General features: G+C 37.0%; 1 protein-coding gene and 1 pseudogene across 9 annotated transcripts in view; both read left to right on the forward strand.

Moving 5' to 3' along the window:
* The window catches only part of PHTF2 (putative homeodomain transcription factor 2), a 124,961-nt gene that overhangs the window by 17,081 nt on the left and 85,598 nt on the right, over positions 1–22,282 (forward strand). For 6 of the 9 annotated variants that reach the window (XM_045494577.1, XM_045494579.1, XM_045494581.1 and 3 more), the window contains one exon: positions 15,313–15,392. In XM_045494577.1, coding sequence (XP_045350533.1) covers positions 15,348–15,392 — 45 coding nt within the window. In that variant the 5' untranslated portion in view covers positions 15,313–15,347. Of the gene's footprint in view, positions 1–15,310; positions 15,393–22,282 lie in introns of those variants that run through there. The other 3 variants (XM_045494578.1, XM_045494580.1, XM_045494582.1) reach the window with 1 other exon arrangement.
* LOC123606362 overlaps positions 15,317–22,282 on the forward strand; it is a 35,967-nt pseudogene continuing 29,001 nt past the window's right edge.

The raw sequence follows: 22,282 nt of genomic DNA on the forward strand, positions 1-22,282 counted from the left end.
AAATTGTGTTGCATTCCTGAGTTTCCAGGCAGATTAGGCCTCTTGGTGTGGTAGTTAGTAGTAATATGGAGCAAAGCCCCCAAATTTTATTTTTATTAATCTGAATTGATGATCTGGACATATTAATAATGGTTTTACCTAAAATAGATTTGCAGACCAGCAATATGTTCATCATTTTAAAAATGACTTGGTTTCCCTGAATAGTTTACTTGCCCCTAAAAAGTACTCTGGTTACATTTAAAGCCATAAATACTAATTTTAAATTGGCCACTGTAACTATAGGACAAAGAAGCCCAGGAACACAAATTGGTTCTCATTTCTACTTCACCATATTAACCCTCCATCTGCCTTCTTAGAATGAGCCCAGTCAGTAAGTCCAATTACAGTTGATTCCTGTTATTCATAGTAGTTGTGTTCTAGAAGGTGGCAGCAAACACTGAATTAGTGAACATTGAAGTAAAGCTCCTATGGAAATACAGGGTTAAGCTCCTGTGAGCCACTGGTCACAGCATTTTCATCAGCTGATCAGTACATAACCTTGTTTCATATGTGTTGCTGTTTACAGACACCTTATTTACTTAGTGTTGGTTTGCTAACATTGAATTCATGGCCAATAGCCCTGTAACTAATATGAAAATGAAACTTATCTAACACACATTTTCTTCATAAGGCACATCAAAGCCTTCTTGCATTAGGAACACTAGACAGCACTTCAACACTACCCTTGGGGGCCATTTTAAATAAAAAATCAGCAATAAAAAGCAAAACATGCAAAAAAAGTCACAAAATAGACCACAAAAAAGGTTTAAAAAAGATTAAAAAAAGATAATGTGAAAGCTGTCTTAAGAAGACAGACCATCATCTTGTTTGACCTCTTCTGGAAACCTTCACATCAGACATCTCAAGTTTTTTGCTAGTCTCTGCGTGTCTGGAAATGATTAGGGAAAGTACTATGAGTATTTTGACCTTGCAAGTAACAATTAACTAGCAGGCAAATTTGCAAATAACAGAATCTGAGAATAATTAAGACTATTAGGTAAGAAAGAGGTGGCTGTCCGATATGTTAAATGAATGTTTTGGAATATACTTACATAATTGAATCATGTTTATGAATACTAGGATTCTAGTTTACTGAAGCTATAACTTTGGAAATTGAAATCTAAAACTTGGTTCAAGTTGTAATTTTTATCAGAGTTCCACAGATACATGTCTTAAGAGTATAATTCTGGTACCAATTCCAATGTGTGTGTTTTTCCCCCACCACCAAGCAATTTTCCAGCATCAGCTGGGTGTCCTATAATTCAACTCAATTCTGACACTATCTGTCTGGAGATAACATCACATCCTACCAGGTAAGGACTCAGTCATGCAAGACTGCCCCTCCCCCTGCCTCAGATGTCATTCACAGGTCCAGACCATCCCCTGGGCTTTTGACTTACATATAGATTGGAGGTTCCCACCACCCCCTCCTGGAGGTCAGTTAATTTGCTAGAGCAGTTCACACTACTCAGAGAAACATTTTACCTACTAGATTACTGGTTTATTACAAAAAGATATAACTCAGAAGAGACAGATACAGCAGATTCATAGAGGACATGATATGGGGAAAGGGACCTAGAGCTTCCATGCTGTCTGCGCACACTTAACTGTCCCCAGATCTCCACATGGTCTCCAACTTGGAAGCTTTCCAAATCCTGAACTTTTGTTTTTTATTGAGGCTTTATTATATAGACACAATTGACTGAATCACTGAACTCCATCTCCAGCTGTTCTCTGCCCCCAGGAGGTTGAGGGAAGGGTAGGGAGTACTAGGACTGAAAGTTCCAACCTCTTTGACTCCACTGGCAAAGAGTGTCCTTGTTTAGGTGCTTTCTGAAAGTTACCTTATTAACATAACAAAAGACCCCTTTAGCATTCTCCCCATAGGAAATTCAAAGGGTTTTAGTAGCTCTGTGTCTGTAATAGGAATGAAGACCAAACACGGTTGACCTTTCAAAAACAGGGGTCTGAACACTGTGAGTCCAGTTATATGCAGATTTTTTTCCCATAAGTACAGTGCAGTACTGCAGATGTATTTTTTCATCCTTATCATTTTCTTAATAACATTTTCTTTCTCTAGCTTACTTTACTGTAGGGTAATAATACATAATAATACATATACAAGATATGTGTTAATTGGCTGTTTATGTTATCAGTAAGGCTTCTAGTCAACAATAGCCTATTAGTAGTTGAGTTTTAGGGAAGTCAGAAGTTATGTGTGGATTTTCGACTTTGCAGGGGGGTCTGTACTCCAACTGCTGAGTTCAACGGTCAACTATATTTCTTACTATGAATCAAAATATCACAAAGAGATGGTTATACAAAGTTTAGGAAAAATAACAACCCTAGAACACCTTCCCCACATTTTCCCTTTCCCAGGGGCAAATACTTTCAGCATTTTTAGTTGATATTGTATTTACCTGTCTTTAGATACACATGTGACTTGGTGATCTACAGGGGCATGGAGAAATAGTCACTATTATAGTATGGAGTGAGAATGCATATCTGCTGCTTTAATAGCTTTTAACTAGACCTCCTTTCAGCCACATCTTTACTCCTACTTCCAGTGGAACCTGGGCCACAGTCCTTGAAGCTTTTGTTGATTTTTATGGTATAAATTGGGTTGGTGTTCTCTTTTGTCCACTATCATGTTCTGCTTTCTCAGATCTGCAAGGTTAGTTACTAGTCATACATCTTACTTAAAGCTTCATTTTTATTTTTGTTTTCTATTTACCTGTGCATATATATGTATGCCTTTGCTGTAATTTCCCTTATATATTATATATTTTTTAAGTTTATTTTGAGAGAGAAAGAGTGCGCACACAGGAGCATGAGTGAGGGAGAGGCAGAGAGAGGAGAGAGAGAATCCCAAGTAGGCTCTGTGCTGTCAGAGCAGAGCCCAGGTTGGGGCTCAAACTCACAAACTGTGAGGTCATGACCTGAGCCAAAATCAAGAGTTGACCCTTAACTGACTGAACTCCCAGGCACCCCTCAGTTACATAGCGTAAAGGAGTAAAGTTCGATGCCGTGTTTAATTAGCCTTTTTTTTTTTTCTGGTAGTTTAAAATACGTAAATATAAAATTACTCTCTAATTAAGTCATTTGAATGCTACTGCTTATATGTTCTCAAAATTTAATTTCCTGATGAACTTGGCCTAGAAGAATCCAATGTGTCTTGTCCAATAGGTCAGAACAGGGATAAAGTTATTTTATTTTATTTTATTTTTAATTTAAAAAAATGTTTATTTATTTTGAGAGAGAGAGAGAGAGAATGGGAGAGAGGCAAAGAGAGAGAATACCAAGTAAGCTTGGTATTGTCAGCTCAGAGCCCGACTCGGGGCTCAACCTCATGAACTGTGAGATCATAACCTGAGCCGAAATCAAGAGTCGGACACTTAACCAACTGAGCCACCCGAGCTCCCTGATAAAAATTATTTTAGACAGAGGAAATATGACCAGGACTGGAAGGCAAGCATGAAAATGTATGGTACATTCAGAAACCCACATGGCTAGATTTAAGATGTGTATATGAATGGTAAGTTGGAGAGGGTAGCTGAGAGGTCATGTGTGGAAGAAGATAGCTGCTACTGATTGTAAAGGCAATAAATCTATGATCAGGTTGTGAAAAAAGGACGGGGGTTGTCTACTATACTGATTAAGATTTTTTTTTTTAAGTTTATTTATTTATTTATTTTGAGAAAGAGCACGTGAGCAAGGGAAGGGCAGAGAGAGAGAAGGAGAGAGGGAGAATCCTGAGCAGGCTCAACACTGTCAGCGCAGAGCCTGATGTGGGGCTCAAAACTGCAAAACATGAGATCATGACCTGAGCTGAAACCGGTCATGCCTGAGTCGGATGCTTAACCAACTGAGCCACCCAGACGCCCCTGATTTTCTTAGGCAATGGGAAATCATTAGATATTTTTGAAGAGGAGATAGACATGAGGAGGTCAGGAGTTCAGAAAATGAAGAAGTAGTGGGGCACCTGGGTGTCTCAGTCAGTTAAGCGTCCAACTTCGGCTCAGGTCATGAACTCACAGCTGGTGAGTTCGAGCTCTGTGTCGGGCTCTGTGCTGACAGCTCAGAGCCTGGAGCCTGCTTCTGCTTCTGTGTCTCCCTCTCTCTCTGCCCCAACCCACTCGCATTCTTTCTCTGTCTCTCTCAAAAATAAATAAACATTAAAAAAAAATTCTTTTTTAATAAAAAAAAAGAAAATGAAGAAGTAGTAAGAGACTGTTAGAGTGTTCCTGGTAATAGGTGATGGTGACTTACTTGCACCAGACCTGATAATGGGCCCGGAAGGATTATAGGAGAGATGTGTTGGCAGCACGACAAAGTAGACTATATTTATTTACTCCTTCATGTTTACTGAATGGTTCCTATGTGCCACATATAAAAAACTAGTGGTGGTGGGAAAGGGAGAAAGCCAAGAAAGTTTCTAGCATTCCTTGTGTGAATAGGAGATTGAATAGATGGTAAAAGAGGAGTCAATTTGAGAAGGGAAAATGCATTTTATTTGTTTTTCTTGGAGGTACTTATTACAGGTTCACAGAAAAGCTTAATTTATGGTCCCATATTTTCTGTTGAGTGTCTTGAATTGAAAAGAAGAAGTGAAACTGGATGTCTTCTCTGTACTTCCTTCTGTTAGGAATAACAGAAGTAAAAATGCAGCTGTTGTGAGTTTTATTAAAAAATACAATACAGCCGAGTAAATTTAAAGATCCATTTGGCTTTATTCAATAATTCATGAATTGGGCAGCATCCCATTTAGCAAATAGAAAGGAGCTCCAAAAAGCTAAACAAAATGGAACACTTTTATAGGCAGAAGAAGTAGGGACAAGGAAAGAGCAGATTACTTCATCTTTCTTTGGGGGTCGGAAGGGGTCTGTTAGACAGACTACCTCACTAGTGCTGACCAGGAAATTCCAGATTCACTGGTTTAAGATGACATTCCTGGGAAGAGTTGAAGCTGCAGTTAGGTTAGGTATTAAGTCTTGGTTTGCTGACATGGGGTTTAGCACAAGTGACTCCATTTGGAGTCTGTTGTCTTTTATTTTTTTTTTTTTACATTTAACAACTCTATCTTAGAATAATTAAATTTCACTTTTCAGTTGTGTCAGTAACTTAAAAGATTACGTTTAGTACTTAAAACATAAATGTTGAAAAAAAGTAAGGGTAGGGTTTCTGAGTAAAAATGAAGTAGGATCATAGACCTTTTCTTCACTAAAACCAAAAAAAGAAGGAAAAAATGGGTGGGAAGAGGAGAGGGCAAAAATTGAAATAGAAGAGGACAAAAGAGGGGTATATGTGAACTTATGCCAAATACTTAAAAAACTAGAGGCCAAGGAAAGAATGAGAAGCTAAAAGGTGTATCGGATGAGGTTGGTAATTCCCGCTGCATATCCCAGAAGCCAGACTAAGGAAGACAAGGCCTACAAAACAGTAAGCAAGCTCAATAATACTGCCCCTGGAGGCAGAGCTAAGAGGTGCGTAGGGAGCAAAAAGTCAAGGAAGAATCTTCATACTAATGCTGAGCCTCACAGAGTCAGGGAACATTGCCATTTTAATTACGCTTTGGTAAAGGACAAGAGCCAAAGCTCACGAAGGTGTAATAGCCTTCTGACTGGAGGGATAGATCCTCATACAAGATACTTAATGAAATTTCAGCATTCAGAAATACCCCATTTCCTGCATCTTTGGGTTATAGAAAAATAGATGAAAAGCAGTACCCAGTTCTCAAATTGAAGATTGTGTGTGTGTGTGTGTGTGTGCGCATGTGCGTGCATCTGTCTGTCTATGCCTGCACATGTCAGCACAGAAATAAAAATGATCCCAGCTACAGTGAGAACGGTGTTGAAGTTGTTAAGCAGAACCTATTGGATATTCAGAATAAGTAGGAGCTTAGCACAGCCCTCCCCATGTTAAACACCATCAAGATTAAAAAAAAAAAAAAAAAAAAAAAAAAGGCATGGCAGCTCTACAGATAGGCCACAGGAAAGAAATAAAGGAAAGAAATGACCACGAAAAGACTGTCCTGAGTAAGAATAGCGTGTATCCCTGACAGAGATTACAACAAATGGAAAAGAAACATTACTCAGAAATATTCTGAAATAAAACCTGCATTTTCAGGTTGAACGGCACTGAATTCCAGGGGGGGAGAATTTATGAAATGATTAAAATTGACTGTACCTTAGAAATAACTAACTTTAAAAATGAGAGAATTATTTTGGCATCCTGGCCAAAAAGAGAACATGACCTATAGAAGCAGGGACAAAAATTTAGCTGACTGCAGACTCCTCAATTGCAGTCAATAGCTAGAAGACACCAGAACAGTGTTTACAAAGTTTTGTTGGAAAAGAAGAGTGAACCAAAAGTATGCCCAACAGTATCCATTAGATTTGGTTTGGCTGCTAATAACAGTGGCTGTTATAAGTCAGTCACATGATCTATATTGAAGTGATCTTTGAAAGGCACATCTTTCAATTTGTTCACTTTTGAAAAATGCATATATCTATGTAACCCACCTCTGATTTTAAATATTGACAATGTGTTTATGGTTCCCAAATCCATATCGCCCTCCTTCTTGGTCTCCTCCAGCTTCAGACCCATCTCTCCAACTACCTGTTTGACTTCTTTATTTTAATGTCTAGTGACTTTAACAGGTCTGAAATTTTTGTATTTACTCTCATAAACTTTTTTTTAATGTGTGTCCATCTCAGAAAATGGTTCAAGGCAAAAATCTAGATTCTTCTTTCTAATCCCTTTCCCCAACCTGCTTCATCCTAGTCCGTTTCCAGGTCTTGTAGATTTTACCCATAAATAAAACTCAGACCTGCCCACTTAGTGCCATCTCTCCTGATTGCACCTGAGCCCAATATGTTGTTATCTTCTACATGGGATTAAGACTTTCTTAACTAGCATCTAACTAGCATCACTGCTTCCACTCTAGCTCTTCAGTCCAGTCTGTTCTCTATAGAGCTGTCAGAGTGGTCTTTGCAAAATAGAATATTACTGCATTCTCAAATCACTTCAGTGACTTCCTATCTTTGTAATAAAATTATTTGCTATGGTGCCTGGGATCCCATGACCCCTACCTCCCTTTAATACATCATCTTGAATCACTGTCACTTGTGTCACATTGGCTTCCTTTCTGTTCCTTAGAAATACCAAGCTCATTCCCACCTCAAGGTCTTTGTGTTTGCTCCTCCCTCTGCTCAGGGTGTCCTCCCTCAATTCTTCATATAGTTGGCTGTTCTCGTCCCTAAGATCTCAATTCACATGTCATCTTACTGGGATTTCTTGACCATTCTTTTCAAAAGTTTCCCACCCTGTCCCAATCATATTTCCCTGTTCATTTCTTTTGTGGCACTTCTTCAACACCACGTTATCCTGTTTGTTCATTTTCTATCTTTTCTCTTTGCAGTGTAAGTTTAATCAGGGCAGATTAAACACTTGTTTGGTGTTCACTTTTGTATCCTCAGTGCCTAGAATAGTACAGTATTAGTAGTAGGTATTCAGTAAATAAGTATTTTTATTAAATGATCAGATTAAATATCTCTAATGATTTTCAAATTGTATTCATAGCATTTTTGATGAGGTATAGTTAACTATTTTAATCTCTAAGTAAAATCATTTTTAAGATCTATTAAATCTTTAAACCATTTGAATATCATGTAGTGCATTATTATTTTGATAAAGAGTACCTGGGCCATTTATTTAGTGAATGTTTCTACTAGAGGCCAGTAATAACATATCTATATTTAAAATTTTTTTTTAATGTTTATTTATTTTTGAAGGAGAGATAGAGACAGAGTGTGAGTGGGGGAGGGGCAGAAGAGAGGGAGACACAGAATCCGAAGCGGGCTCCAGGCTCTGAGCGGGCAGCATAGAGCCCATTGCGGGGCTGGAACTCACAAACCACTACGAGATCATGACCTGAGCTGAAGTCAGATGCTTAACTGACTAAGACACCCAGGCACCCCAACATGTCAATATTTGAGTGGCGCCTGATTGGTTGATGGTAAAAATTTCTTGTGAGTAAATGAGGAAGTTAAGCCATTTAGATTGTATCTCATTGATTTTTCCAAGTGGTACAACAGTCAAAAATATTAAGTACTTTAAAAAAAAAAAAAAAAAAAAAAGAAAAGCCCCCCAAATGCTCAAGAAATAGAGATGATGTGGGTATATGCTAAGGTTAAGAAACCCTGAAATTTACAATGTTGCATTAAGGGACATACAGGGTGGGTTGGTTGTACCCATCAGGAAGTTCCAAAGAGGTCTTTGTGGGTAGTATTAAAACTATCACTCTAGGGATTCTCTTGGATTTCACAGTAGCACAAAATGTTTTTGTAAATACAGATTTAGAGAGTTGCGTGCTTATAATTTTCCTTCTTAGATTAGGTGTTATCCTCCAGCCTCAAATATACAGACTATGCACTGGTTCCATGCAGGGAAATAAGAATTACAAATACTCTTTTTAGGGGTACCTGGGTGGCTCAGTCGGTTAAGTATCGACTTCAGCTCGGGTCATGCTCTCGCGGTCCGTGAATTTGAGCCCCGCGTCAGGCTCTGTGCTGACAGCTCAGACCCTGGAGCCTGTTTCGGATTCTGTGTCTCCCTCTCTCTCTGACCTTCCCCCCGTTCATGCTGTCTCTGTCTCAAAAATAAATAAATGTTAAAAAAATTAAAAAAAAAACAAATATTCTTTTTATGAACTGGTATAAGAGGAAATGTATAGCTCTTTTTATTAGACCTTATTTTCCATTTCGTTTTTCTGTCCTAAGATTGAAAACAACTTTAAACATGTAGTGTGTGGTATTTATTCTTCACAACATTTCTTTGAAATCGTATCCTCATTCCAGATTTAAAATTTTGCAGGAAATTATAACAATCTGTGGGTCCCATGATTAGAAAGTAGCTGCCTTGAAGCTGGTAGATTTCCTTCAGCCCATACCATGTTCCTTCTACCAGAGTTTCACTGTCTTCCCAACTTTGCTACCAGTGTAGCAAATTTTGACTTGAACTTTAGCATTCATTACCTTTCTAAGGTCAGAACAGCTTTGTTCCTAGTTTCTGAAGCAAAAAAAAAAAAAAAAAGGCTTATTTTAGCTGTGGAGGAAGTCACTGAGTTATATTTAATTTTAGCATTTAAGAATGAAGTTAGACTAGAGTTGGCAGGTTTGACTTTAACTCCTTTTCATTATACTTTTTAAATCTACAAATATTTATATATTTGTTGATTGATATGTCAGTAAATAAGCCATATTTATTATACTTCACAATATTTTTATACCTCTTAGTGTTAGGAAAGAGTATGTTTCTGTATATATGCACGTGTCACAGTAGTGCAGGAATTGGATGGGTAGAATTTTCAATTGTGGTCCTTAAATGGACTCATCTGTGGGTGTGCTTTCATTAGCAGTTTTTAGATTTGGTTGGTAAACATTGTGTTTAATATATACAAAAAAGCTATTATGAGAATTCAGAGATAATGACAACATTGGACTGCTCTCAAAAAATTTATAGATGGGACGGGGCCACATATCAACAAGTACACAGAGTATACACTAAGTATAATGGGAACACAGAACAGGATGAGAAATCTTTAGTGGAGAAATTTGGGAGAAACTTGTAGAGAAAGTGGAATTTAGGATGCCTTCTGGAAATCCCCCTTGTTTTGTAAAGAGAAGTGTTAATTTTGACACAGAGGTGGAAAAGTGTAGGAAATATGGTGTGGTTGAAACAAGATGTATGAAAACAGATGAACATAAGGGAAGCAAAAATAATATAAAAACAGAGAGGGCGACAAAACATAAGAGACTCTTTTTTAAGTTTATTTATTTATTTTGAGAGAGAGAGGAAGAATAAGCAGGGGAGAGCAGAGAGAGAGAGGATCGCAAGCAAGCTTCATACTGTCAGTTTGGAGCCCAACACGGGGCTCAATCCCTCAAGCGGTGAGATCATGACCTGAGCTGAAATCAAGAGTCTGACAGTTAACCGACTGAGCCACCCAGGTGCCCCATGTAAAAGACTCTTAAATATGGAGAACAGACAGAGTTGCTGGAGGGGTTGTGGGTGAGAGGATGGGCTAAATGGGCAAGGGGCATTAAGGAGGACACTTGTGATGAGCACTGGGTGTTATATGTAGGGGATGAATCACTGGATTCTACTCCTGAAATCATTATTGCACTATATGCTAACCAACCTGGTTGTAAGTAAATAAATGAGTGCATGAATAAAGGAATGAATGAATGAAATAGGGTGTATGAGAAGATGATAGCAGTAATATTGGTAAGTTGGTTAGGGTGAGATTTTAAAAAGTCTAATTCTAAAGGGTAGAGGGTCTAAATAGGTTTGTAAAGGCAGTAGACAGTGATACAAGGTTGTTGAACAGACTAATAATGAAATCAGGGTCTGAGGAGATTTGCATAAACTGCCTTTTAAAAATAACCCATGTTGGGGCGCCTGGGTGGCGCAGTCGGTTAAGCGTCCGACTTCAGCCAGGTCACGATCTCGCGGTCCGTGAGTTCGAGCCCCGCGTCGGGCTCTGGGCTGATGGCTCAGAGCCTGGAGCGTGTTTCCGATTCTGTGTCTCCCTCTCTCTCTGCCCCTCCCCCGTTCATGCTCTGTCTCTCTCTGTCCCAAAAATAAATAAACGTTGAAAAAATAAATAAATAAATAAATAAATAAAAATAACCCATGTTCCATTTTGTCTAAAAGTTTTATTATGTTAAGTTCCATTTATGTAACACTGGTTTAACTAATGGTCGTGTTTTGGGGTGAGTTAGTAAAGGAATGCAGAGAAACTCCTGTACATTATTAGAATTGTTAGTTGTTTAGTCTTTATTGAGTTGTGGAATGTTTGGCTAGATGGCACTAGTGAGAAACTAAGGCCCAGAGAACTCAGTAACTAATTCAAAAGCACATCTCATTTAGCGTCAGAACTTGGATCTAGAACCCAATTCTCCTGATGCTTAGTCATTGCTTTTTCTCTGCTCTACTTCCTCTACGCCTATTTTAAAGTACTGGCTATTTAGAGACACAAAGGAAGAAAGATGCATCTGTTTTTTTCCTTTACAGTGTTTACATGTAATCAAATGACATGTGGCTATACTGCTTTTCATTTTTATTTAAATACCAGATTTATTAGTACAGACCAGTCTGAAAGAGACATCAAGCTTCAGCACTTTTTGTCCAAGTGAACACTTGTAAGAAGCTTCATCTTAGAGTAAGTAGGATTCTAACTGATTGAAGAGGATGGATGAATGGAGAAAAGGAATGAGAATAACAGCACAGGCGAAGCGTCAGGGGTGGGCATGAATGAGTTGTTTTGGAGCGTGGTGAGAACCATGGTAAAGCAGAGAAGTTTGTTTCAGAATAATGAGAGAAGTTCCTTATAACATTTGTAGTGTTTGATAGACTGGGTGTTTTTTTTTTTTTCTTGTTTTTTTTTTAACATTTTTTTAATGTTTATTTTTGAGAGAGAGAAAGAGAGACAGAGTGTGAGCCAGAGGGGCACACAGAGGGGCAAAGAGAGAGAGAGGAAGACACAGAATCCAAAGCAGGCTCCAGGCTCTTAGCTGTCAGCACAGAGTCCAACACGGGGCTCAACTCTCCAACCATAAGATCATGACCTAAGCTGAAGTCAGACGCTTAACTGACTGGGCCACCCAGGCGCCCCTAGTCTTTGATAGACTGGGTTTTGTTCTAACATAGGGAATGGTTAAACCCCCCCCCCTTTTTTTTAAGCTACAAAGAATACCCTTGGGCATTACTATATTTGTGATAGTGAGATTTTATAAAGGTGGACTCAACATACGATCTCTTTGTAGTCGTCCTTTTTCTCTACCCTGGGCTTTGGCATCATAAATGCATTTTGCGTTGTCCTTGACATAGTAAAGTATTTTCAGGTGTTTTGACAAGGTATAATGATTAAAGCAGTGTTAAGGAGAGAATTAGCTCAGAGTAACTGTCTATACCGATATTTAAATGTTATGTCTGCAGTTAGCTCTGTGGTTTATAATTGGATTATTTCTATATCTTAATACCCATCCTTCTCTGAGATGAGTTGATCAAAAAAGATTAAGATTCTCAATTCACGGTACCCAGTAAGCTTTCTATGCCACTCTTTTTGTCTGTAAATTAACTTTAGTGTCATAATGTAGCATTAAAAACAGCATGAACTATCAATATGATAGAGACTGTAAACCTGTGTTTCTGGACTGTTAGAATCATCTTAATTATTCATGAAATCGTTTGTTGACTTATTCTTGTTATATGAAATTTGGGTGTCTCTGAGTGTACTTTTTCAGATGTCCAATTCAGAAATCTATCTCAGCATGCTGTAAAACCTGTTTTAAAAATAGGTATGAGCCACTTGTGTCACTGAAAGGCTGTTGACACAATGGAAAAACTATTAAATGAGTTTGCAGAACAAACCTTGCCATTACTGAGGAAAGGCTTGTTTAAAAAAAAAAGGTAGATTGACTTTTTATTTCTGTAGACCCAAAGAAATACAAATAAAATGTTTATAACATTTCATATGCTTTGTGTCCTGTTATAAATGATTTTCAAAATTCATTTCTAAGTGTAGCTTGGTGTGAACCAAAGTATATTAAAAAATAATCTTTTAGATCATTTTATTTGAAGCAGGCAATGTTTTCCTCACTTTCATTGAAGCTTTTTTTTAAAAAGTTATTACTGTTTATATGTAACCACTTAAAGATTCCCCAAATATATTAAATATCTCATACATTTAATAGATGGAGTGAATAAAAAATCCTTTCACATTTTGTGTATGAAATGCATATTATTTGCACTCCTGGAGGATTAGGAGAGAGGATCTTTTATCTTGGTAGATAACCTGGAATTTTTGTCAATAAAGATTAGGTAAAGTGAAAGGAGGTTAAGTGAAAGGTTGAGATTCTCATAGTTTTTGTAGCATTTTTTCTGCTTTTGCATTTGGCAAAGGTGAAGGGCAGGAGAGGGGAGAATGAATGGAAAAAACTTCTAGGATGAAATGTGTTGAAGCTAATGAACTACTCTCAGAGATGTCTAGGAAAAAAAAATGGGAGATTTTATTTTATTTTATTTTATTTTATTTTTTAGTGTTTATTCATTTTTGAGAGAGAGAGAGAGAGGATGAGAGCATGAGTGGGAGAGGGGCAGAAAGCGAGGGAGACGCAGAATCCTAAGCAGGCTCCAGACTCTGAGCTGTCAGCACAGAGCCCAATGTGGGGCTCGAACCCACAAACTCTGAGATCATGACCTGAGCCTAAGTTGGACGCTTTAACTGACTGAGCCACCTAGGCACCCTGATTTTATTTTTTTAAATTTTTTTAATTTTAGTTTTTTTAATTAGGGAAAGAGAGAGAGAGTGAGAGAGAGAGAACGAATGGGAAAAGGGGCAGAGGAAGAGAGAGAGAGAATCCCAAGCAGGCTCCATGCCCAGCACAGAGCCCGACTCAAGGCTAGATCCCATAACCCTGGGATCAATCATGACCTGAGGCTAAATCAAGAGTCAGACAATCAAATGACTGAGCCACCTAGGCGCCCCCAAAATGAGAGATTTTAAATCAGTAAGGGAAAGCTTCCCCAAAAACCCTGGTGAGAAAAATGGAAGTAGCCATACCTGACTAACTTCAATGGCGGTGAACTTTGAAATCTCTAAATACTCCCTTGTGCATGTAGTTGGAAATTGACATTGTGATTTTATGATAGTCTGGTAGCTATTTTTATTTTAAATGTCAACAAAAACTGATTACAGGTATTCCTTCTCTAAACCTTTTGCCATGTTTAAAAAAGGAACTATAAACATTTCCCAGTTCTTGGCTTGCAGGATTTTTAAATATAAAATTAATAATAAAAATAATCATAATTAACATCTGTTCTACGTGCTGGACTCTGGTAGGCATTTTATGTATATCATCTTATCAGTCACAAAACCCTCCAAGGGATGAACAGATAGTCATTCCTATTGTACTAGTGAAAGAAACAGGTTAGAGAGATTAAGTTGCTTTTTCAATATTACATACCAGATAGTGGAAGACAGTATTTGAATCCAGGTCTTTAGACTCTATGCTCCTCGTTTGTCCGGAATTTCAAAACATAGTTTGGTTGAATTTGGTCAGTTAAAGATGGAATTATTATTATCGTAGGAAAGGTAATAAAACAATCTGGTTTATAACACTGTCAAAAATACACACATCAAGTAAATTCTGCCTTAAATTTTATTTAGAGACTGATCATCTGAACATTTGAACTTGTGGATAGTAATTTTCTTTATATTTGAATCCTCATATGCTTCCAAGAATGATTTGTAAACCTGGTATTTTGTTTGCTCTGGGCAGACTCCGTAGCAGTAGCATCTCTATAGTTGCAGACCTGCATGTGCTCACTAGGGTACTTTACTCCCAGGATTTCCCTGACATCCTCTGTAGCCTTAGATGATCCTGATTTGTAATGAGTTCTGGGGCAAGTGTTGGTGTTTGAACCTGTTTAGGCTCATCCTTAACACCATACCCTCCGTGCCAGCCTGGTCTTATGACTAAAGAAGTATTCCAGAGTTAACTGGAATCAGCCTGGAATTAATTCTGTCCAGGGCTAAGGAACCATTAAGTTTTGAATCCAAAACTCTTTTAGACAAACACACACAAGATGCTTATGAAATGGTCTGTGGTAAATTTCTGAAGATTAGCAGACTGATATCTGGGAAGTGTTTAATATTAATTATTCCTCTGTAACTAACCCTAATATCAGTTTAGTATTTAACATAAATTAGTTAAGTTTCTCCAGTTATTTGATTTTAGTTCGAAGTTGTGTTTACTGAGTACCAGGGAACATTAAATATGATTATAAACTTTGGCATCTTTATCAAGCCATCCTTTAGCAACAGTAATTGGCACTAGTTCCTAGATAGGAACTGTAGCAAAACTGATCTGTTACTGAGTGAATGAATGGATTTCTACTTTTAAATGAAGAAGTTCCAGTATAACCTGGGAAATTCTGAAATTTATTTAAAAGGCTTATTTAAAAAAATCCATCTTGTTAGAAAATTCAAGTGTTACATTCTCTTAGAAAGATCCTTTTATTATGGCAACTGATTTTTGTTTACTTAAGAGAACCTGTTGCTAAAATAGTAATGAGGAAGGGTGTAATACAAGTATAGTCATACACCCCTTGCTCTGCAAGTAACCAGAGTGCTATGTTCACGTGTTGTTTAGTCTCATTTTGGACGGTGGAAATAAAGTCGTCTGTGTGTTTTTCTCTCTTGCACAGCCTAAAATGACGAATGTGTGATTTCAGTGGAATAAATGGCGTCCAAAGTCACAGATGCTATAGTCTGGTATCAAAAGAAGGTAAGTTGATCGTCAAAGCTTTCAACCTTTTAAATATTTTTATTCTAAAAATGCATGCTTTTTCTTAAGGTGCTATGGATTTATGTCAAATATTACCTGAAATAATGACATATAGATTTCAGGATCTTTTGAGTGGAATGGGAGCATTTTGGTTTTTCTTGTGCTAATTTTATTTCTAAAGAAATTAGAAAGATGATGCTTCACAGTGTTTTTCTCCACTTTTTACTCCACATTATTAAAGTAGCTAGATTAATTATTTTCAGTTATAATATAAGCCAGATTTCCAGGACTTTGAATATAATTAGCATTTTATAAAAGCATTAAATTTTTCTTGCATTAACTTCTTTTAAAGCTAGGTTAGCAGAAGTCTTGTAATTTTATAACTTTTTATATCTAGAAACTATAGTCTTAATCTGTTTCTTGTAAGTTCAACTCAACAGTTGAATCTTTTCAATAAAATAAAATAAACCTTTGAGGTCTGTGTTTTTCAAACCAAAATAGTAAAATGTTTATTTCGATGTTTTAGGATTAATTGTCCTAACTACTAAACTAGCTGTGTCCTCTATATATTTCAAAATAAGCTTTCAATGTAATATTTTTATGAAGTGCAAGAGAATAAATGTCTTTTTTGAAAATAAGTGTTTTTGCCTAAAGAGTGTTGTTTAGACTCTTTAAAATGTATGTTGTTATATGTAGTATTTTAGATTTTTAGTGTATATAGTGAGTTATGTTTGTTTTCATAGTTTAAAACATTTTTGATGCCTTATTCTTCAAGTCCCTATTAACAAAATATAATTATATATTTAAAGCTTTTCTCATATGGGGTAAAATCAGACAATTTGTAAGTTTACTTGAATTGGACATGGTAATTAGAGTGCTTTCAAGATTGAGCAAACCTGAGAATACAGTCTGTCTTTGGATGTGTTTCTCTTCTGTGTAGAACATGCCACAGATATACAGGATCACATGTTTCATATAAGGTACTGAATTGGAAGTATTGACATTGATCATACTATTAATTCTGTCTTTTGTAGTTCTGTATTCATGTCATCTTTACCTTTAAACTTCCATTCAACTTAAAACTGAATAATGAAACTAAAACAAAATTATTTTTTATTATTTTTTATTTCCTACATAAATCCTTGAAAGCTTTTCTGTTAATGCCTACTTATTATGAGAGTTAGTAATGTTTACTAAGCATTTTATCTGTCTGGTTTTTTATGTTAAACATTTCGAACTTCACTGAAGATCATTTGTAGAACATGCTAGATTTACTGTCCTTTCTTGGTAACGGAGGTTTTGAAATATTACACTCGCATTCAGTTAGCTCACTAATACCCTTCTTATCTGCGGGTCATTTACCTAGCAGCTTTAGATATGTGCAACCAAAAAATTCTCCAGAGCAACCATAACAGATGTCACAAATTATATCTAGCAAATGTAATCACACATTTTATGTTACTGAGTCACCAGAACCATTAACCAGATTTTATTTGCTCTATTTTTAAATTTTGCTTTTAAATTTAATTGTCTTGAAGAAATACATGTGACTACTTTGAAAAATTAATGTTTCTGGGCTAATTGGGAAAAAAAATAGCCACCAGTACTACCTTTCCCTGTCCTTACCCAGCCTCTGAGCTTTGCTCCCCAGAGGTAATGATTTTACATTCTTTATAGCTGAAACCAAAGTTCTACTACTCCTCATCGCTGGTAGGGAGTTAGGAAGGATGGTTTACAAATGTGGGGTGTGAAGTTTTGGTTTTCTTAATTACTTTTGGGAGAATGCTGATATTTGTGGGTTAGAAATCAGAGATACTAAATGTCATGCAATACTCTAAACAAGGGTTGGCAGACTTTTTCTGTAAAGGGCCATATAGTAAATATTTTAGGCTTTGAGAGTCATACGTATCTGTGACAGCTATTCAGTTCTGCTGTTCTATGGTACAAAAGCAGCCATGGACAGTACATAAATGAATGAATGAATGAGTATGGCTGTGTTCCAGTAAAAATTAATTTACAAAAACAGGCAGTGGGTTAGATTTGGTCCACAGGCCTTAGTTTGCTTATCTGTACTCTAACATAGCCCGATACAACAAAGAATTGTCCTGTTCAAAATGCATTAGTGCCCTATTAAATTATACTGCTTTTTTTTTTAATGGTATTTATGTTTTAAACTTGGCCCTTTCTTGATTATTTCATTATAGGTGTTACTTGTTGATTTCTGACTGTATGATAAAGATTTAGCTTTTTTATGAGTCCCTCCTCAACCAGTATTCCTTACCCGAATCCTCCCAATGACTACAAATTTTGGTGAAATCACTATGCAGAGCTGTTTGTGTATGCGTTGTTTAGAGCTATGTCATGCCATATACTCTGATATTTTCTGTCTGTGCAACTTTTTCCTCCTTTTGCTTAATTTTTCTAATTCTCCAAAGTCTCTGATAGAACTATAAAACTCCTTTTGTTGTAATCAGTCATATTCAAATATTCTAGTAGTTCTTTGCCTCCCCCCACAAACCCCCCTTTGGGAATGACCTCCTAGAATTCTCTGTCCTTCTCTTACATTCTGGGGGGATTGTTCTCATGTCACACCTCTCATCTGCCCTCTTGGTGTTTTGTTTTGTTTTGTTTTATTTTGTTTTGTTTTGCTTTGTTTTGTTTTAAATATGAAATTTATTGTCAAATTGGTTTTCGTACAACACCCAGTGCTCATCCCAGCAGGTGCCCTCCTCACTACCCATCATCCACCCTCCCCTTCCTCCCACCCCCCATCAACCCTCAGTTTGTTCTCAGTTTTTAAGAGTCTCTTATCTTTGGCTCCCTCCTTCCCTCTCTAACCTCTTTTTTTTTTTCCTTCACCCCTCCCCATGGGATTCTGTTAAGTTTCTCAGGATCCCCATAAGAGTGAAAGCATATGGTATCTGTCTTTCTCTGTATGGCTTATTTCACTTAGCATAACACTCTCGAGTTCTATCCACATTGCTACAAAAGGGCATATTTCATTCTTTCTCATTGCCACGTAGTATTCCATTGTGTATATAAACCACAATTGCTTTATCCATTCATCAGTTGAAGGACATTTAGGCTCTTTCCATAATTTGGCTATTGTTGAGAGTGCTGCTATAAACATTGGGGTACAAGTGCCCCTATGCATCAGTACTTCTGTATCCCTTGGGTAAATTCCTAGCAGTGCTATTGCTGGGTCATAGGGTAGATCTATTTTTAATTTTTTGAGGAACCTCCACAGTTTTCCAGAGCGGCTGCACCAGTTTGCATTCCCACCAACAGTGCGAGAGGGTTCCCGTTTCTCCACATCTTCACCAGCATCTAGAGTCTCCTGATTTGTTCATTTTGGCCACTCTGACTGGCGTGAGGTGATATCTGAGTGTGGTTTTGATTTATATTTCCCTGATGAGGAGCGACATTGAGCATCTTTTCATGTGCCTGTTGACCATCCAGATGTCTTCTTTAGAGAAGTGTCTATTCATGTTTTCTGCCCATTTCTTCACTGGATTATTTGTTTCTCGGGTATGGAGTTTGGTGAGGTCTTTATAGGTTTTGGATACTAGCCCTTTGTCTGATATGTCATTTGCAAATATCTTTTCCCATTCCGTTGGTTGCCTTTTAGTTTTGCTGATTGTTTCCTTTGCTGTGCAGAAGCTTTTAATCTTCATAAGGTCCCAGTAATTCATTTTTGCTTTTAATTCCCTTGCCTTTGGGGATGTGTCAAGTAAGAAATTGCTGCGGCTGAGGTCAGACAGGTTTTTTCCTGCTTTCTCTTCTAGGGTTTTAATGGTTTCCTGTCTCACATTCAGGTCCTTTATCCATTTTGAGTTTTCTTTTACCATCCGCCTGAGAGTTCCCTTCACTCCTCTTAGGTCATACAGATTTGTTTTTTTCTTAAATACATATTTATTTAAAAAGTCCTTTTACAGGTGTTTAAGTTTCAGTGAAAAGAAGGCTTGACTGCTGATGCTGATATGATACTTGCTGGTTATATGACCATGGTCAAATAACTTCATTTAAGTTTCGCTTACCACTCACTACATTAACTTGATAATCATCCTCAGCTGCTTTTTAATCATACATCCCTTTGAAATTGTGATGAACTTTCCAAATTCTCAGGATCTTATTGCCAGAAAAGTGTGTATAATATAGAAACACAATAAAATTTTCGCATCTGATTTGAACCCTCTAAGTCTTCAATTAGATAATTTTTAAAACATTAGTATTTTAACATTCTTTAATTTTTCTGACCTATCATTCAGTGGTATTCAGCTTATAGTAGGAAGTATTGCTATAAATAAAACCAAGAAATGTTCAGGGGCACCTGGGTAACTCAGTTGGTTAAGTGTCTGACTTCAGCTCAGGTCATGATCTCGCCGTCCATGAGTTTGAGCCCCGCCTGTTGGGCTCTGTGCTGACAGCTCAGAGCCTGGAGCCTGCTTTGGTTTCTGTATCTCCCTCTCTCTCTGCCCCTCCCCCACTTGCGTGTGTGTGTGTGTGTGTGTGTGTGTGTGTGTGTGCGCGCGCGCGCGCACGCGCGTGCTCTCTCTCTCCCTCTCAAAAATAAATAAACATTAAAAAAAGTTTCTTTTAAAAAAAGAAATGTTCAGCTTCATTTTCTTGAACATATGTATGTTTAGTTGTAACTCACTTTAGTGTCACCTTTTCCACTTAAAAATGGTGACATCTTTATATTTTTGTTTTGAGTACTGAGCACTAGCTAACCCCAAAGACCATGACTTGATCTGTGGACTGTTGTGAACATGAACTCTAATATCAGATGTGAAATTTTGAGGAGAAAATAAAAACAAAAGTTTTAAAGTATTAAATCTAATTAGATGATGTCAGGGTACCTTTAAGTAAATTATTCTCTGCATGATTTATTTTGAAATTTTTAAAAGTTCTTTTAACATCTTATTTTAAACTTCATTTGGTACTATTGTAGCCATCCATAGTCATGAATAATTTGAAAGTCCCTATTGAAAAAAATAATCTTCAGTCACTAATTCAGAAGAGAAATTAATGCCTCAAGAATGGTAATTGGAGAAACCAGAATAGATTTCCATTAGTATTGGGCTGTTAAATTGAAGTACTGAGCCTCAGACAAATGGGTTTATTACTTTTTCTCTTCTAAGTTTTTTTTCCTGAACCATATTCTCATATGTACCATTAAATATTTAATGTAATTTTACTTACTTATTTTTTAAAATGTATTTATTTTTGAGGGAGAGAGAGAGTGAGTGCAAGCACGTACACATGTAAGCTGGGTAGGGGCAGAGAGAGAAAGAGAGAGAATCCCAAGCAGGCTCTGCGCTGTTATAGCATAGATGAGGGTCTTGAACTCAGGAGATAAGGGATCATGACCTGAACCAAAATCAAGAGGTTGAGCCACCCAGGCTCCCCCAAACCTTTTATTTTTCACTAGAGGTGATGAAAAAGACCCTGTTGCTTCTTTCAAGGCGCTAGAAGGATTGAAAGTCTGCAGCAGGCAGAAGACAATGAGACAGCACCAGAGCAGGTCAGAAATAGGGAAAAAAAGAGACAACCACAGGCCAGCATAGCGCTCTAGTCCCTGGATTCACTTCACCCCAAGATTAACTTCACTCCAAACTTGGAGTTGTTTACCCATGTCAGCCAATAACCCCTCCCCCCCTTTTTGCTGATGCTAGTGTGAATTGGATTTTTACTTGCAAAACAAAGTTCTGACTAATGCAGAGGCAGTATATATACATTTTATTGAGGTGTAACATACTCAGAAGACCACACAGATTTTAAGTGTTCAGCTTCATGAATTTTTACAAACTGAATACCTGTTTGTGTTTAGGACTGTTTGTGTCTTGTTTATGAAACAACTCAGATCAAGAAACAGAATGTTAACCAGCTCTACAAAACTTTCATCCCTCCCTCTCAGTCACAACCTGCCCTTGTTGAGGGTGACCACTGTGCAAAGCTGTGTATCTTAATGGGTAACAAGAACATAGATTTTGGGGTTAGAAAGCTGAGATTTGAATCCTTGTTCTTGAAAGCCAGTATGATTTTGGACAGGTTGCTTAATGTCTCTGAATTTCACTTTCTTCATGTACATAAATACCATTTTTTGTATTTATTTTAGGAGTAACTGATGATATATGTAAAATGTTAAGCAAAGTGCTCCACACAGGGTAAACCTTCAATAAATGAGAATTATTTCTATTATTATTACTTCATATTCACCATACTTATCAGATGAATTGCTCCCCAAACTTATCAGAGTGCTTTATTTCATGGATTCTAAAAATTCACATGAGGCTAAAAAAAGATTCTTACTTGTAAATGAGAAATGTAAAATGTCAGGCTTCTAATATTCAATGTTAAAACAGTGGGTATTTGTTGACGTTTGTTGTCTAACACTCATACCATAAAATCATGATTAAGTGTAACTTATAAACTTCAGCTGTCCTTGCTTCAGTCACTGATCATGTTTTCCACTTCTTCCTTTTTAATGTCACTTACTTGCCAAAAATAAGACTTGTCCTACCAGAAATAGATTGGTTAGTTTAGTTGCTCAAATATTTGCCTTTTCACTTAAGGTTTTTCTCCCCGTTTTAGTCATGAAGTCCTTGATTTTCCACCTTTATCCATTTCCAGTTCGGGTATTTATAGCATAAATAATTTGAGTTTGAGTTTTAGTTTTAGTTATAAGGAAGAAAGAAACTGTGCTGTGCAGTAGTCATGATAGTTTGACTTTAGAGATCATCTGGTTTCTGTTAAACTTTTTGCTTTATAGGTAAGAAACCTGATGCCTGTAGATCTAATAACTTGATCATAGTCATGAATTAGTTATAAAACCAAAACTCAGGTCTACTGACTTTCAGGTCACTCATCCTTCTGTACTAACGTAGCTT

This window comes from Leopardus geoffroyi, chromosome A2 (assembly GCF_018350155.1).
Source record: "Leopardus geoffroyi isolate Oge1 chromosome A2, O.geoffroyi_Oge1_pat1.0, whole genome shotgun sequence".
NCBI classification, from domain to species: Eukaryota; Metazoa; Chordata; class Mammalia; order Carnivora; family Felidae; genus Leopardus; species Leopardus geoffroyi.